This window comes from Prionailurus bengalensis, chromosome B4 (assembly GCF_016509475.1).
Source record: "Prionailurus bengalensis isolate Pbe53 chromosome B4, Fcat_Pben_1.1_paternal_pri, whole genome shotgun sequence".
Lineage (NCBI taxonomy): Eukaryota > Metazoa > Chordata > Mammalia > Carnivora > Felidae > Prionailurus > Prionailurus bengalensis.
In genome coordinates this window covers 16,393,580-16,412,025 of record NC_057358.1, presented here as the reverse complement: position 1 = coordinate 16,412,025, position 18,446 = coordinate 16,393,580, and the positions used below count along the sequence as shown (strand labels likewise).

The 18,446-nt window shown below is 35.7% G+C and overlaps 1 protein-coding gene across 2 annotated transcripts in view; it reads right to left on the bottom strand.

The window, feature by feature from the left end:
* STAM (signal transducing adaptor molecule) overlaps positions 1 to 18,446 on the bottom strand; it is an 81,974-nt gene that overhangs the window by 16,464 nt on the left and 47,064 nt on the right. For both annotated transcript variants that reach the window (XM_043563513.1, XM_043563515.1), the window contains exons 6-12: positions 11,294 to 11,384; positions 9,453 to 9,645; positions 8,076 to 8,170; positions 4,551 to 4,639; positions 2,379 to 2,466; positions 2,099 to 2,153; positions 1,376 to 1,529 (exon numbers count right to left, since the gene is read on the bottom strand). In XM_043563513.1, coding sequence (XP_043419448.1) covers positions 1,376 to 1,529; positions 2,099 to 2,153; positions 2,379 to 2,466; positions 4,551 to 4,639; positions 8,076 to 8,170; positions 9,453 to 9,645; positions 11,294 to 11,384 — 765 coding nt within the window. The remainder of the gene's footprint in view (positions 1 to 1,375; positions 1,530 to 2,098; positions 2,154 to 2,378; positions 2,467 to 4,550; positions 4,640 to 8,075; positions 8,171 to 9,452; positions 9,646 to 11,293; positions 11,385 to 18,446) is intronic.

The window sequence follows — 18,446 nt, the reverse complement described above, 5'->3', positions numbered from 1 at the left end:
GTTTTATATCAATAGACTGCATGTGCTTATAGATACAATTTGTATTTCCTAAATTACAGTTTAGTGAACACAGAGCAAGCTAACTTTCTAAAGCAGGGATGAGCAAAAACATTTTTGCAAAAGTCCAGACAGTAAATATTTTAGGCCTTGTGGGCCTTTCTGTCACAACTACTGAACCGCCCATATAGAAAGTAGCCGGAAACAATGTAAAAACAAATGAGAATGGCTGTTATAGCAAAGGTTTATTCAAAAACAAAAACAAACACAAAAAACAGGTGGGAGGTTGGATTTGGCCCTTGGGCTATGCATCCAGAAACAGTATTTTAATCTAATGGGATTGATCTCTTAAATGCCCAAAATCTAAAGCACACAAAATACTCTAATTTTCTATAGTATTCATTCAATCTTTCCATTTCACATGTTTGAAAAGAAAACTGTCTATGTGGTGAGATTTTTGCCAGCTGTTACGATAGTAACACAGTCATCAGAAGACAATCATCTTAGCACTTCGTTTAAGCCCTAAGAGACTGACCATACATACATCAGAATACAGAAGGTCTTCACTATGAACAGAGGTATTCCAGTCCTCTTAAAAGCATTTTTTTTTGTATTTGCAAATGAAACATGAAGAGGAATTTTTTTGCTAAAACCGGTATCAAGAGCCATGAGTAGGTGTCATCTAGCCTCACACTGGACAAGTGTGGCTGGTCCACTCCAGGGATCTGGTCCCTCATGTCGAGGAAAGTGGGCCATGTTATAAGAAAAAAATTAATTTGCACAAAGTTTATGTCACCCACATAAATAAAATGGAATGCTTGGCTAGGTCCCTATACAGTAACCATACTGAGTTTGTGGGAAAAGGGCTCTTGAAATAGTCATTTAGGGTGAATAAGGAGGATGCATTCTACGCCTTCTCACGTAAAGGAAGATGGAAACATTCAGATTAAAGCCACTTACTATAAAACCCAATACTGTAGATTCTCAGAAAAAATTCGTAGTAATTAGACAATTTACTCAGACAGAAGACATGGTTCTTAACCAGATAATTATATATGAAGCTTTAAAAATATACAGATGTTTCGGCCTTTCTCTTGAACATTCTGATTCAGTAGTCTGGGGTGGGGAGAAGCAACCTGTATTTTTTTTTAAATGTTTGATTCTGATGCACACCTTTGAAGAAAAATAATATTGTGAAAAGAATTACTGGAATAATTAGTATATTATACATTGTATTTGTCAAGTAAAAAATTCTTTTAAACTTTGTTCTAAGCATTACTCTTAGAAAGTTTCAAATCTTACAAAACACAGCTATTCCAAATAATCTCAAACACAGTTGAGAATTTAAAATGATATACTTGAATTTTTAAAAGCTTACCTGAGAACCAGAAACACCAGATGACTGCATATAATACTGCTGATTCTGTAATTTTGCATACATGGAATACATTGGATCTTCATTCATTAACTTGGTATACAATGAAAGTGCTTCCATCACTTTAACATTAAGTTCTGAGAGTTCTGAATGTTTTCTGAAATATTACAGAGTAATTTCAAATACAATTGCTAATTAAATGACACAATGTTCTAAATACGACCACACACAAAAATAGCAAAAAGTAATATAAGTAGACATTACTTTAACCTTATGACAGAAAATATCCTGTATTCTAGCTCCAGGGCAACCAAAACTATCTAAGGTACAGTGCTGGGAGAACTCTAGCTTACTGTACTTGACTTTATCTTGAAATAACTAGGTATCCCTAATAAATAACAGATGGGTGAGTCATCTGTGGGTTCTGGTAATGTCACTTATGGCATTACAATGATAAGAACAGCTAAGTATTATTTTTTAAAAAGACTAATATAATTAAGATCAAATAAATTCTCACTTAAAAAAAAAAAAACGCAGGTAGATGGGTCCAATTCTAATTCCCACATCTAGTGGAAAACAACTGAATGAGAACTGGTACCTCTGGCAGATCTTTGGCATATTTTTTTAATAAAAATAAATAAAATTAAAAGGCAGCTCTATCCCAGCATACACTTAAAACTTCAGCAAAGAAGACACACAATATAGATATAGCACATGTTCTTTTACCTATCAATATCTTCCAGCTTTTCATCAATGAGAGGTCCCATCTGGTGACACATTGCTAAGATAACAAGATTTAAAGAAACATAAGAAAACACAGCAAAGAAAAGCTTATCTGTGATAGATACTCATATAAGCAAGACTGGGTCATAGAAGAATGAGAAGTGTTCACATTTTTTTATAACATTTTAAATTTTATTTAAATATAAAACCATTCTGTAACAGAACACTACAGACAAGCTCTAATTATTCTTTACGTGCAAGGTTAATGGAAAACAAAGTTTACCTTCAAGATGAAGTAACTCTGGAAGATCTGGTTGGTCATCACTGGGATCTGTACTCTGCAACATTTGTAGCAACTGGTCCATTTTGTCCTACAAGAATTAAATAGTTAATACAAAAAGCAACAAATCATTATGCAACAATATGTTCTCATTTCATTAATTAGATAATGGATGAAAAACTTTTATATTTCATACAGAGACTCCAATTTTGCTTTTATGTATTTACTATCCACGTATTCTCTTTAGTACCAAGTGAAGTCAGAGCCTTGAAAGCTCTTCCTACTTATTTTTCAAACTGCTCACGGAGACTCTCTTATATGAGAAGAAGAGAGCCATATTTCAACTTACAACGTGTGAGTTCTTCGATCTGTTATGTCATGGTTGTGGATTTCCGTGTCACTTTGTTTTGGAGCAGCTGGTACCCTTGCCATGCTGACAGGTGTAACTTCGCTCTCAAGATGGCGTTACCTATGACTAACAGCTCAGTTATTACTTCTCCACCATGGCGAATCCAGCAGCTGCTTTAGCAAGGCACAGCTCAGCTATAGTACAGCTCTTCTTCTAAGTAGGGCCATAAGATCTTATTCTATATTTTCTTCCCACCAATGTTTCAGTCTGTCATAAAGGAAGCAGTAAGATTGTGGCTTCTCTCCTTTCCTATGTAGGTAAAGGCTGGAAGGATCTCAAAGCAAGGACTCAGATCTATCACAGAATATTCCCTTGCAAAAACCAATGGACCTAATGAAACCATCATTACATAAACACATCTATATATTACGCAAGTACATATGTACTTAAATTTAAATTTTTAAAAATCAAAATACTGATCTCATGTACCAAAGAATGATAGTGTAATAATTACGAACTTCTCTCCATGCATGGTTCTTACATGGTTGTATTACTAAACACAGGTACATTAGGTAAACACTGTAAAAGACTACCAATTCTAAGCAGTCATTTAAACTAAAACCAAAATGCTATTTCTAGGGTGCCTAGGTGGCTCAGTCAGTTATACGTCCGACTTCAGCTCAGGTCATGACCTCACAGTCCATAGGTTTGAGCTTCGCATCGGGCTCTGTGCTGACAGCTCAGAGCCTGGAGCCTGCTTCAGATTCTTTCTCTCTCTCTCTCTCTCTCTCTCTCTCTCTCTCTCTGCTCCTCCCCTGTTTGTGCTCTCTCTCAAAAATAAGTAAATTATTTTTAAAAATAAATAAATGCTGTTTCTGCAAAGAACAGACTGAGAGATGAACTAGTCACTGGATGGTGAAAGTCGCACAAGTACATAAAAAACTTCTAAAGTCACAAGAATTTTGTATTTTGAAATGGTTACCAGTTTTTAATGTAAAAGATTCACAATTTTAATTTTAAATAGTCTAAAACAGAAGGCGTGCTACAGAAAAGACTGCTTATAGCAAAAAAAAAAAGTGGGGGGAGAAGGGGGGTAATGTGACAGTCAACTAACACGTGGATAATTTTTGTTTTAAACACTATACTCTATTTGAAATTACCTAGAATCCAAGGCATGAGGTTTATTATACGGACGACCAGGCTGACTCTACACGCATTTTCTTATGTAATGCAACTGGCCAAATGTTAAGTTTCCCTGAACCCATCAAATTCCCTGGCTCTCAGCACAATCTCCAGTCGGTTTCTCTAAAAGAGCACGCTTCAAACTTTGTTTCCGGTTCCCTCCAGAAGAAGGCTAAAAACCTATAAAATCCCTTCACTTATTTTAAAGATGACATATCATTTTTCATCATAAGTTTAAGATATTACAAAGGATGTGATTTCCAGAGCATTAAATAATGATCTTTGTAAATGAAACAGTCATATATTCTATTAACTATATTCAATCCAAAAAAAAATTCACTACAATAGTGTTTGTAATAATCAAAAAACCTCAAAAAACTGCAAACAACCTAAGGGTCCAATAGAAGAATAATTAAATCATGCCAAGTCCATTCTATGGAATATTAAGCAGAAATTTTAAATAATGAGGTACAGAATAAGACTATAGAGACAGTTACAAGGAGAATCTTTGCTTTGTCTATATTGCCTGAATTTTTATAACATAAAATACATGCATTAATCAAGTAATCACTTTTTTTAAAACAAGACAAGTATTTCAACTTCAATACCAAGTACGAACCACTTTCACAGAAGAAATCACTTACTTCATCAATAAAGGCTTGTTCCGGTTCTGGCTCTATTGTTTCTACCTGAACATCATCACTAAATTGTACCGTCTTCTTCTCCGTTTTAACTGCAAAACATGTAATATTCACCTTTTCCTTATAAGAAATTTAAAATTCTATTTCAAAGCACTTCAAATTCTATGAGAGAATCTGGATTTTTCTTAATATTCCCTTCGATCTGGGAGACGTAGTTTAAGGGGTCATTAAGACAACAGATTTAGACAAAAATGACAGAACATTATTTTGTGGAATTCCGTGAAGATTTCCTAATTTTCTCTTCTAAGATTTTACATTTTCCTGGAAAGACACTTCACTAAAAATAAAAGGGATATTTCCAAAGCAAAGATTAATCACTTACTACATATGAGAATTTAGTGAACTGGTGGGCAAAAAGTTAAGTTTTAGAAGTAAAGTTCTTTTACAAGTAAAGTTTTACATAAATGAACTCTGCAATCAAAAGAAACTCTCTTTTAAATTACCAGTCCTTTCAAAGAAAAATCTCATTTGAAAGACCACACTATTTCATTGTAGTGAACTGGAAAGTTAGGCATATGTTTTTTGGCATGCCATTCAGTGTTTTTACTAAGAGAATCAATGACATCCAGGTCAGTGGAGGACTTTACAAGTAGCACCGGCAGTGATCTGAATTTTCCACTAAATCGGCCTACATTTTTTAGTTGCATTACTCTCTGAAATAACACTGTGGTTATGAAGGGACCTGCAAACCACTGACCAGACGCACATTATTTCTCTTGCTCAACAAAGCAATCTTTAAAAACTATTCAATGTATCATTAACTAGTAAATACAAGGTTATGATTAATAGAGCAATTAACCTTCTCCCCACAAATCCTGAGAGGTCCATACAGCTTTAAAGGAATGAACTTTCTATATTTTTCATCCTTGTATCAATGTGGTCAATTGGTATTCATAACAATGTTAAGAAGAAACTATAAAAAGGGGATTGGGAACAGAGCAGAAGTAAGGAAAGGAAATATATTATTAAACTATTTAATGTGTGTAATAGAATATTACATTTCCCCCAGTGACTCTCTTATACTAGGAAATACGCCCATTTTAAAATGAGGTTAACAGCAGCACAGTAATATTAAAAGTTCGTGCACAGGAGAAAGCTGATGTATGACACAGCCTGGATCTGAATGCCAGCCTATCTGGCTCTACCAGTCCACATGCTGGAATCTAGCCAATGATTTTACTCTGAGAACAGGAGCTCCTATCACTCATGTATTCTGTATCGTGTGCTTCTGTATAAAATGCAGATAACGTAATCTCCAACGTAAGGAATACATTCATTCCACGTAAGTCACCATAAAGCAAAATTCTATACAAAACACTTTCAGCTGGTTTCATTTTCCCTTGGGGGTAAAAGAGACATGTGCTAGAGATATTTTTGCTTTTTATATCTTGAGCTATTAACAAGTAGGAAGCTGGGAAAGCATGCATTGGCTGCTACCCATAAGAGAACACACGGAGGACTCGACATCGTGCCAGCCGACCATGTACAAGTTGTCAGTGTTTTTCTCACAGGCACCAATACTATTACTACGCACGTGTGCACGTCTGCGTATAGCGTGTGTGCACGTGCGTATGTGTGTACGTGTATACACATGTGCACGAAACAAACTGTTTTCACAGTATCTACCACACTTCCAAAGAAAAAACAAGCTAAGCAGGGTGGGTACTTCTCCTTGCCATTAAGTAAAGTGGGCTTCAGATTCCTCACAAAGAACAGCATGATGACGATCATGCTAACATTGCTTTCCCAAGTTCAATGACTACATTTCTATGACAGAAGCTCTGCTGTTCCAGTTCTCCTCTTTACAGAAGTCCGGAGAGAAACACAGGAAGAAGAGCTAGAGTATTCATTTTAACGCTGCACTCCACACGATGGGGGACAAGATGAGACGGCTACATGATCGATACAAGATCTTGGATCTCAGATTGAACACAAGTCCAAGACCATTCTATCCTTTCCAACAGCTGATTCAGGACAAAAACAAAAAACCCAAACACCCAAAAAACAAATTAAAAAAACCACCACCATAAACCCAGGTTAAAAAGCCGGCACACAATACACTGCCATCTTAAATAGGTCCTACAACATATTTCTTGGGTTCTAACAAAAAAGAACGACATTATTAGGACGGGCAGCAGGAATTTGTCTCCGCTGTAAATCTGTCATGAAATGACACAAGATAACCTGGCAATCATCAGAAGACAGCATCGTTTCATCACAGATAAAAGTAGTATCTGATTTGCTGTTAAAGCCTTCTCTTGAAAGAAAAGCGTTCCTGTATTTTTTCAAGAAAAGTATATGTGTTGTTTTATGTATACATATATGTGTATATATGTATGTATATACACACATACTTATGTATCATTTACTGCATAAATATTTATATAGTCTATATTTTGGGTAAGATTCAGTACTAGTTTGGGTAAGATTCATTCCAGTTGCTGGAAATGAAAAGGTGACTAAGACAAAGATCCTTCTTTAAATTCTTGTAAACTAAAAAAGACCTAAGCATCTTGCAATTTGTAACTTTCTTTGACCCCTCGTACTCACATTATAGAAAGATGAGATATTTTGCCAGCTAACTATAGCCTACCAACTTATATACAAAAGCTCTTTTAAAATTCTAAACCTTTCAACCACTAATAGAAACCTTTCTACACTAGAATATATTTCTCATTTATGACCTAATCTTGGTGACCCCAACTCATCATTATGAAGATTCAGTGAACTATAGTATTATGTAGAAATATAGTGAACTGCCTACAAACATTTTGGCGGGCTACCAATACTTACATCTCCTGCAACTATTATGCCTGCCCGTAACATCACTTTTCCTGCTAGGCCCCACTTTCTAGTTTACTTCCCTTGGTAGCACAGGTTTGGAAAGTAAACAGAAAGTTTTCGTAAGATTAGTTATGGCTCCTTCTGACTATCTGACATGAGGTCTTAGGAAAGCCATTCATTATATTACTTACAGGCCAGTGCCTCCAAGTTTGGGGCTAGATGCTAAAGAAATGGCTTTAATCTTTGAACAAAAAGAATTCCTATGAGATTACACTGCATTTGTCACACTTCAGGAACCGATAATGAAAATACCTAATGCATAAATTTCATAACACTTCTTAATCTGCGTTTTTACAATGGTGTGTGTATATATATATATATATATATATATATATATATATATATATATATAATGTTTTAAAAGAAAAATCCATAGGCTGCACAATTACCTGATTAAGGATAATCTTGGTAGAAATATCATTTCAATTTGTAGATAATTAGATGATTTTCGGTAAATAATCTCACTAGCAAGCTGCATTTTTAATAAACACCTCGGAGGCACTAATGTCTGAGAGTCCCAGACATTAGTAAATGTCCCAGACATTGAGTAAATTCAATTTACTCAACTTTTATTAAGAAGAAAATTATGGATTATCATCCACTTACAGACTGGAAAATACTTACTCATTTCTGGTTCAGCAGTAAGATCAGCAGTCACAAAATTAGAGGGAAATAACCCCATGCCTTGATGGGTTTCACCTTTCCACCAGTTGGGATCACTAATGAGAAACAAAAAATATTTTTATCTCTATAAATCTCTACCTTAATAGTGTTTAACTTGCATTATTATCAGATCTGAATCCCACAACAATCCAATGAGGGAAGAAATGAATATATTATTATTACAAACAGAAGATGAACCCTCAGAGAAGATAAAGGGCTGTTAAACACAGTTCTTTATCTTTTGGAAGGCTGGCGAATGCTCTGAGGATTTAATAAAAGGTCTGAACTCTCTCCAAAACAGAGTTCTCTGCATTTGACTGTCAACTTCAGGTAGTTCATGAGCTCCACTGTCTATAAGGCTCTTTTGTGATAAAATAAATGGTAGGCACTTAATTCAGATCCATTCCTAAATTAGTGCTCTCTCTTGTACATACAAAATGCACATTTTTCTTGTACAAAAATGCACATTTCTCCCCCCACAAGAGACAACATGACAGATGACACTGTTTATAGAACAAAGCATTCACAAGGAACACACTTCCAGGTACAACTCCATGTTCACTGTTTTATCTTGGGTGCGTAGTATGAGAAAAGCTAGCAAGCTCTCAATAAACATTTTTTGAATGAATCAATGATCAAGGTTTTGTGCAATTTCCAGCTAACCAGCCCAAAATTTAATTCATTTTCTTTCACTCAAGAGAAGAGAATGTAAATGTGCTACTATAGGAATAACCTAAATATTTTTGAATTTATTCTTTAAAACTGCTTGCAAATTTTAGTACTTCATTATCAATAACCATCATCAGTAACAATTTTCAAGTAAAAATAAAGCTACAGCCAAAAACCAGATATATTGAATCATCTCCCATAGTAATATAAACGTATATAATTGCACATAAAATGAATTTGTCCTACATGGATATACTATTTTTTGTGAATAAATAAATTCAATATATTATGTATTTCTTACAAATTCCGTAAATACATACACATATTTGGTGTATTTTCTAACATTTTAACTTTACTAATTTAATTTCTAAAATTTTAACTTACTAATTTAAAAATCGATCTTATGAGATGAAAAAAAAATGAATAAACTAGTCTTCCAAATCAAATAAAAACAATTTAAACAAGAAATAAGAAAAAAATTAAACTACAAAATAAGAATACAGACAATATGACACAAGCAAAGCAACCAAATGTGACAGAAAATATCTACATCAATATTTTTCTTATTACCTTTGGTAATGGCATTCAACAGGAATAATATGAAACACAGAAGTAATATATGTTTTCATATGAATGTCAAGTTAATATCAATTTGATATTATCCATCACCTGTCATCAAGAACTGTAATAATTTCTCCGGCTTTAAAAGTAAGCTCATTATCTTCAGCAGCTTCAAAGTCATATATAGCACGAACTTTTCGGCCTTCATGTTGGTGGTTAGTTAAGAGATTGGATGTGCTTGGGTACAAAGTAGAAAGTGTGGTTGACTGCTGCCTTTGCTCCTTCAAGGACAACTCAATAGCTAGAAAATAATGAGTTAAAAAGACTCCAAATGTTAATATACCCAACAATCCAAAGTATAAAAACATATCTGAAGGTAAAAATGCATTCTTTTAAATGTGGAGCTGGAAACTAGGATATATTATTACATACTGAATAAAGATCATTTCATCAATTTAATTCATTCATTGACAACCGAAAGTTTAAAGAATAAACTGTTAAAAAGTTGAACAGCCATTAATGACTATTTTTACTGAATGGATAAAATTTAAATTATTCTGGGTAATAAAAAGATATTATCTCTCAAATCCAATGTTTTTATTTAGCTGCAGATATTTTAATTTTCTTTCATCTTTTCAATATATTTCTATAGCTTCAATTCCCAAAAATGATAATCACAATCACTTGCCAAGAGTCCCAAATCTCAATGAAGACTTACTAAATCAGAATGTCAGAGGTAGTATACGGGAACCTGCATTTTACTGCTCCAAAGGTAATTCTTTGTGATCAGTCTAAGAAGTAGAACTAGGAAATAACTACAATGAAGTCTCACCTATCAAATTCCCTCAAAGAGATTTCAAATGTGTCTCTTGTATTGCTTCCCTCCTCCCCCAATGGAAGTCATCACCATGTGTCACTTAGGCTCTGTAATACAACCTGAACAGACTGAGAACCCTGCTTCAACTCAAACCATAACCCCTTCATCCCTGCTACTTCTGTTCTACATTGATAAAAGACCTAACAGGAAAAAGCAAACTTTAAAACTATCCTAAGAAAATACAGGAAAGTACCTTTTAGGATTTGGGGGAAAAATATCTTAAGATATAAAAAATGCAAAATCATAACAAAAAAGCAAAAATTTTGACTATATCAAAATTTAAAACTTTAGATAAAATACACCAGTATCAAAGTAAAAGTAAATGCCACAAATCAAGAGTAGATATCTACAATAGATATTACAAAGATTCTCAATGCAGCCTATTATTATAGTAAAAAAAAAAAAAATCAGAAAACCCAAATGCCCATCAGTAGCAGGACAGAAAATTGCCATATACATTTTTTTAGTACACTGAAATATTACACAATAGTTAAATGAACTTGACTTACATATTTTATTATGAATAGATCTTAGACATACTGTCGCATGAAAAAAACCAAACTGTACATGTTATGTACCCTATGAAAAAACAATTTGTGGGGCACCTGGGTGGCTCTGTCAGTTGAGCGTCCAACTCTTCGGTTTGGCTGGAGTCATGATCTCACAGTTGTGAGACTGAGTCCCATGTTGGGCTCTGGGCTAATGGTGTGGAGCCTGCTTGGGATTCTTTCTCTCCCTCTCTCTCTGCCCCTCTTGTGCTTGTTCTTCCTCTCTCTCAAAATAAATAAATAAACTTAAAAAAGTAAAGAATTTGTTGGACACATAAAGTATTTGGCATTGTTTATGGATATATGGTGTGATAAAAATATTAATAAAAAAGAAAGACTGAAAGGACACATATGAAGAGTAGTTGTCTCAAAAGAGTATCAGTTGATACTGCAAAGGGGAACAAAACGGATTTCAGTGTGAGCTGTAAAATCCTATTTCTTTTATTTTTAAATATCTCAGGAAAAAAATATTCAGGGCCCATCTTCTTCCCACCTTTCCAACACCAGAGACTTAAAAAACATACCTTTTGCTAAATCTTCTTCTTCTTTTTTGTTAGCCACAGTACCAGGGTCTTTGGCAACCAGGGCTGGGCTTGCTTTTGCTTGTTCTGCAGCCTAACACAAAAAAAGGAAGACAATGTTTGCAGAATGTTCTCGAATTTTCCTACCTACGCTTAATCTAAGAACTTGCAAGACCATTCTTATCAATCTACCACAGACTTCTGAAGAAGAAAATAATCCAGAGGCGCCTGGGTGGCTTAGTCGGTTAAGCATCTGACTTTTGGTTTTGGCTCAGGTCCATGACCTCGCAGTTTGTGCGATCCGAGCCCTGTGTCAGGCTCTGTGCTGTCGCAGGCTCTGTGCTCGACAGCACAAAGCCTGCTTGGGATTCTCTCTTCTCTCTCCTCTCTCTCTGCCCTTCCTCTGCTCCTGCTCTCTCTCAAAAAATGAACAAACATTAAAGAAGATTTAAATAAAAAAAAAAGAAAGAAGAAAATAATCCAAACTGCAGCTGCCTCCACTTTGAAAGGAGAAGATGTGGAACTGGAGGAAAGAAATGGAGAGCAACAGGATACTGAGGGCTGCTAAAAGCAGACAGGATGCAAACGAGCCAAGAAAGACCAGAGGAGATTTAAAATTTTTTAGAAAAATTCTGAAACCAGAAAATGGGTTGAGAAAGGGAAGGAGACGTCTATTGTGAAAACAAATAGTTTTTAAAATTTTAAGCTATTTAACAGTTATATTTTATGGCTTCCTGCCCGGTTAAAAGGCAGGATGTTATCCTTAGGAATAGAAATTTACATGTAACAATATAATGTTCATAAAATTATACTTTTTTGTAAACTAAAATACAAGTAGTTAATTCTGACAGCATATTCCAGTTACCAGGAACTGCCAGCATACACACACACACACACATACACACACACCCACTTACATGCATTTGACAAAGATTTGTTTCTGCTTATAACGTCCTCCCCTCTGGCTCCTTTTACTTGATCAACATTTTTCCTATTGAGTTTTAACTTACCAGTCCGTAAACAGCTAAAATAATCCCTTTCTCGATGAAACATTCCTAAACCGCTAAATTAAGCATCCTCTTCTCTGTTCCTCTGATAGTACTTTTACCAAGGTACTATGCTATAGGTGGTTAAGAATGTAAATTTTGGAGTCAGGGAAACATGGGTTCAAATTCTAAATCCACGAGGTTCTAATGAATGACCTGGGGTACATTAAACCCTTTGTATCTCAAGTTCCTTATCTACAAAATGAGGGTAATAATAGCAACTAGATAGGTTTGAGAGAATAAAGTAACATGTAGCTTCCAAACTCAGATAGGATGAGGGCCACCAATGACGGTTTAAAACAAAAAGTATAGGGGCGCCTGGGTGGCGCAGTCGGTTAAGCGTCCGACTTCAGCCAGGTCACCATCTCGCGGTCCGGGAGTTTGAGCCCCGCGTCAGGCTCTGGGCTGATGGCTCGGAGCCTGGAGCCTGTTTCCGATTCTGTGTCTCCCTCTCTCTCTGCCCCTACCCCGTTCATGCTCTGTCTCTCTCTGTCCCAAAAATAAATAAACGTTGAAAAAAAAAAAAACAAAAAAAAACCCCAAAAAAGTATAACATTCTCTCTTGGGATTTATAATGTACATAGAGGTAATCTAGGTCACGCGTACGGTAATTATTGCATAAAGAATGCATTCCATAATGAAGGATAAACCCTCAACAGATGCAACATTTCTACAGTTTACATGAAATAATACAATGTTTACTCAAAATACACTGTGAACAGTTATAAAGGTATATTAGAATACCCAAAGCAACCACCACCAACAAAAATAGATTTCTTATAAGTATTCAAATTAACACATGTACAGCACATAGATTAGTGCCTGGCACTAGTAACAGTTAGTAAATCTCAGCTTCTATTATAATTATCTGCTTATATCTGTCTCCATAACCATGCTATATATTCCCTAAGAATACATGTGCCTAAATACTGATGACAATAAAGAAACATTTGTTTAGTAAATGAAAGGCAAAATATTCAATATAACGGGTAAAATACAGTTATAGATATATAGTTATACAGTTCCATATATACATAACTGTATTTTATACTGTAAAACAAATGCACAAGCATTTATTTTTAGAAAAGTGGATACTAAAAAGCTTTTTGTAGTTCACTGAATGCAACTTCAAGCACTCAATTCTGATCCATCTCTCCATGGAATTTTTTTTAGATATTAAGGTTTTAATCAACACATATCTCTAAAAATTAAAGGTATGCTTCCTCAGAATGTCCTTTTCAATTGCATATGAATTTTTTTCAGTTTGGTGAATTTCACAAAACAGACCTTTTGATCTTTTATTGTCTGTGAAGTAATCTCTACCAATCAAGAAGAAAGTGCAGACAATAGATTCAAAGTGCTAAAAGGAAACAAAATACAGCTAAGTATACTGTACTTGGCAAGATTATCATTCAGAATTGCAGAAATGATGAGTTTCTCAAATAAGCAAAAAGCTATGGGAGTTTCATAACTTGAAACAAGGGTTTCAAAGAAATATTAGAAAGACTGCTTTATGGGGAAAAGACCATAACTAGAAATAAGAAAATATGTGAAGGAAAAATTACAATGATAAAGGAAAACACATAGCATGGGTTACTGACAAACCGCTAATAAAGCTAGTATGAAGATTATAAGACAAGAGTAATAAAGTCAACTATATTCATAATAATTACTTAAGGGACACATATAAAAAGATGCAAAACATGACATCAAAAACAAAATGTGAGGTGAGAGGAATAAAAATGTAGCGCTTTTAGAATGTGTTTGAGCATAAGCAACCACCAACTTAAAATAATCTGCCATAAATACACAGGTTGTCAAAAATGAACCTCATGGTAACCACAAACCAAAATCCTACTAACAGATACACAAAAAGTAAAGAGAAAGCAATCCAAACAACACTAAATAAAGTCATCAAATCACAAGGGAAGAGACCAAGAGAAGAAAACTACAGAACCACAAAAATAACCAGAAAACAATGAACAAAATGGCAATAAACACATACCTATCAACAACTACTTTAAAAGTAAATGGACTGAAGTCTTCAATCAAAACACAAAGGGAGGTTAAATGAATAAAAAACCAAAACTCGTTAATTGACTCACTTGAAAACTAAAGGTATATACACTGAAAATGAAGGGACAGAAAAATTTTTTTCCACGTGAATGGAAATGAAAAGAAACCTGGGGCAGCATTAATTATATCAGACAAAACAGGCTTTAAAACAAAGACTGTAACAAGAGGAAAAAAAAGGCATTACATAATGATGATGAGATCAATGCAACAGAAAAACACTTATAAATATTTATGCACCCAACATAGATGCACCTAAATACATAAAATGAGTATTAACACGCAAATTGGAAGAAAATGACAGTAACACAGTAATAGTAGGGGGCTTTAAATACCCACTTACATTAATGGACAGATCATCCAGATAGAAAATTAATAAAGAAACAATGGCCTTAAACGACACATTAGGCCAGATGGACTAAATAGATATACACAGAACATTCCATCTTCAAACAGCAGAATACAGATCCTTTCAAGTACACACGAAACATTCTGCAGGAGAGATCACATGTTAGGTCACAAAATAAGTCTCTGTAAATTTAAAACGCACGAAATTTTCTCAAGCACCTTTTCCAACCATAATGATTGGAAACTAGAGATCAATTGCTAGGAAAAAACCATAAAAAACAAACAAGTGAAGACTATACAACATGCTACTAAACAACCAATGGGTCAATAAAGATATCAAAGAGAAAATTAAAAAAAACACCTTGAGACAAATGAAAATGAAAATACAATGTTCCAAGATCTGTGGGACTCAGCAAAAGCAATACCAAGAGGAAAGTTTGCAATAATACAGGACTACCTCAAGAAACAAGAAAAATCCCAAAGAAACTAACTTTACATCTAAAGGAACTACAAAAAGAATAAAACCCAAAGTCAGTAGAAGGAAGGAAAAAAAAGAGCAGAGCAGAAATCAGTGAAGTAGACACTAAAACAATAAAAATGATCAAAGAAACTAAGAACTGGTACTTTGAAAAGATTACAAAATTGATAAACCACTATTCAGAATCATCAAGAAAAAAAGAGAGGACTCAAATAAATAAAATCAGAAATGAAAGAGAAGTTACAACCCGTATCAGAGAAAGACAAAGGATCCTAAGAGACTACTATGAACAATCACATGTCAACAAGGTGGACAAGCCAGAAGAAATGGTTAAATTCTAAGAAACATACAGTCTTTCAAAAGTACAAGAAGAAGAAACAAAATCTCAACAAATGATTACTAGTAATGAAAATGAGTCAGTAATCAAAAGCCTCTCAACACACAAAATCCAGGACCAGACTTCCACAGCTGAATGTCTATCACACACTCAAGAGTTAACAGCGTCCTTCAGAAACCATTCCAAAACACTGAAGACTAAGGAATGCTTCCAAACTCATTTCACAAGGCCAGCATTACCCCTGATAGCAAAACCAAAGACACTACAAAAAAAAAAAAAAAAAAAAAAAAAAAAAAAAAAAAAAGCCAATATCCTTGATAAGCCTGCAAAAATCCTCAAGAAAATATTGGCAAATCAATTCAACAATACATTATTAGTATCATACACCACGATCATGCGGGCTTTACTCCAGGGATGCAAGGATAGTTCAATATCTGCAAATCAATCAACATGATACACCACATTAATACAATAAAGGATAACAACCACATGATCATCTCAACAGTAGCAGTGAAAACATCTGACAAAATTCAACATTCTTTTAAGATAAAAACTTTCAGCAAAGTGGGTAGAGGGAACATACCCTAACATAATAAAGATCATATATGACAAACCCATGACTGACACCACACTTAGTGCTGAAAAGCTGAAAATATTTCCTCTAGGATCAAGAACTAGATAAGGAAGCCCACTCTTGCCACTTTATTATTCAACGTATTGTTGGAAGTCCTAGCCACAGCAATTAGGCAAGGAAAAAAAAGGGGGGGGGTGCTCTGCACCTTCTCATTTGGCACAGTTGCATCTTCTTATGATTTGCCAACCACAACCCTGAGACATGATGGTGAATGTTGGAGTAAATGAATTTGGCTGTATTAGGCTTCTGGTCACCAGAGCTACTTTTAACTCTGGCAAAGTGGATACTGTTGCCATCACTGACCCCTTCACTGAATTCAAGCAAGTGGTATACATGTTCCAGCATGATTCCACCTATGACAAATTCAAAGGCACAGTCAAGGCTGAGAACAGGAAACCTGTCATCAATGGAAAGCCCATCTCCTAGGAGCAAGATCCCACCAACATCAAATGGGATGATACTGGTACTGAATACGTTGTGGAGTCACCTGGGGTCTTCACTACTATGGAGAAGGCTTGGGGCTCACTTGAAGGGTAGAGCCAAGAAGGTCATCCTGTGCCCTTTCTGCTGATTCCCCCATGTTCGTGATGTGCACGAACCATGAGAAAGATGACAACTCCCTCAGGTTTGTCAACAATGCCTCCTGCACCACCAACTGCCTGGTCACTCTGACCAACATCATCTATGACAACTCTGGCATCCTGAAGGGACTCATAACTATAGTCCATGCCGTCAGTGCCAGCCAGAAGACCACGGATGGCCCTCTGTGAAGCTGTGGCATGACGGTCAAGAGGCTGCCCAGAACAGCATCTGTTTCTACTGGCACTACCAAGGCTGTAACCAAGGTCATCCCTGAAATGAATGGGAAGGTCACTGGCACGCCTGCCATGTCCCCATCCTCGAGTGTGTCAGTTGTGGATTATGTCTGCCACCTGGAGAAAGGTACCAAATAGGACGATATCAAGATGGTGGTGAAGCAGGAATTAGCGGGACCCCTCAAGGGCATGCTGGACTGAGTAGCAGGTGGTCTCCTGACACGTTAACAGTAGACGCCTACTCTTCTACCTTTAATGCTGGGGCTGGCATTGCCCTCAATGACCACTTTGTCAAGTTCATTTCCTGTTATGATAATGAATTTGGCCAAAAGCAACTGGGTGGAACTGGGTAAGAGCCCCCTGCACCACCAGCCCCTGCCAGAGCACAAGAGGAAGAGAGAAGCCTTGAGCTGCTAGGGAATCCTTGCCCCAGCTCATCCCCAACACACTGAGAACCTCCCAACCTCGACACAGTTTCCATCCCAGACACCATGAAGAAGAGGAGCCCTACCTTGTCTTGAACCATCAATAAAGTACACTGTACCAAGCCCAAAAAAAAAAAAAAAAAAGGAAGAAAAAGGAAAAGACATCCAAATTGTAAAGGAAGAAGTAAAACTGTCACTATTTGCAGGTGACATGATACCATATATAGAAAACCCCTTGGGGCACCTGGGTGGCTCAGTCGGTTGTGTCCGACTTTGGCTCAGGTCATGATCTCGCAGTTTGTGGGTTCAAGCCTCATGGCAGGCTCTGTGCTGACAGCTCAGAGCCTAGAGCCTGGAGCCTGCTTAGGATTCTGTGTCTCCCTCTCTCTCTGCCCTTCCCCCACTCATGCTCTGTCTCTCTCGAAAATGAATAAATGTTAAAAAAAAATTAAAAAGAAAACCTCAGACTTCTCTGAAAAACTATCAGAACTACTACATTCCTCCAGTAAAACTGTGGGACACAAATCCAATTTACAGAAATCTCTTGCATTTCTATACACTAACGACAAGCTACCAGAGAGAGAAATTAAGAATACAATCCCATTTACAATCCCATCAAAATGCAAAAAATACCTAGGAATAAATTTAATCAAGAAGGTGAAAGACCCGTACCCTGAAAACTGTAAGACACTGATGAAAACAAATGAAGATGACACAAATAAACGAAAAGATATGCCAATATCATGAACTAGGAGAATTAATATTGTTAAGATGTCCATACTACCTAAATCTACAGATCCAGATTCAACGCAATCCATATCAAAATATTAATTTTTCACAGAATATTATTCACAGAACTAGAATAAATAGTTCTAAAATTTGTATGGAACCATAAAAGATGCCAAATAGCCAAAGCAATTCTGAGAAAGAAAAACAAAGCTGGGATATCACACTTTTGGATTTCAAAATATACTATAAAGCTATCATATAATCAAAACAG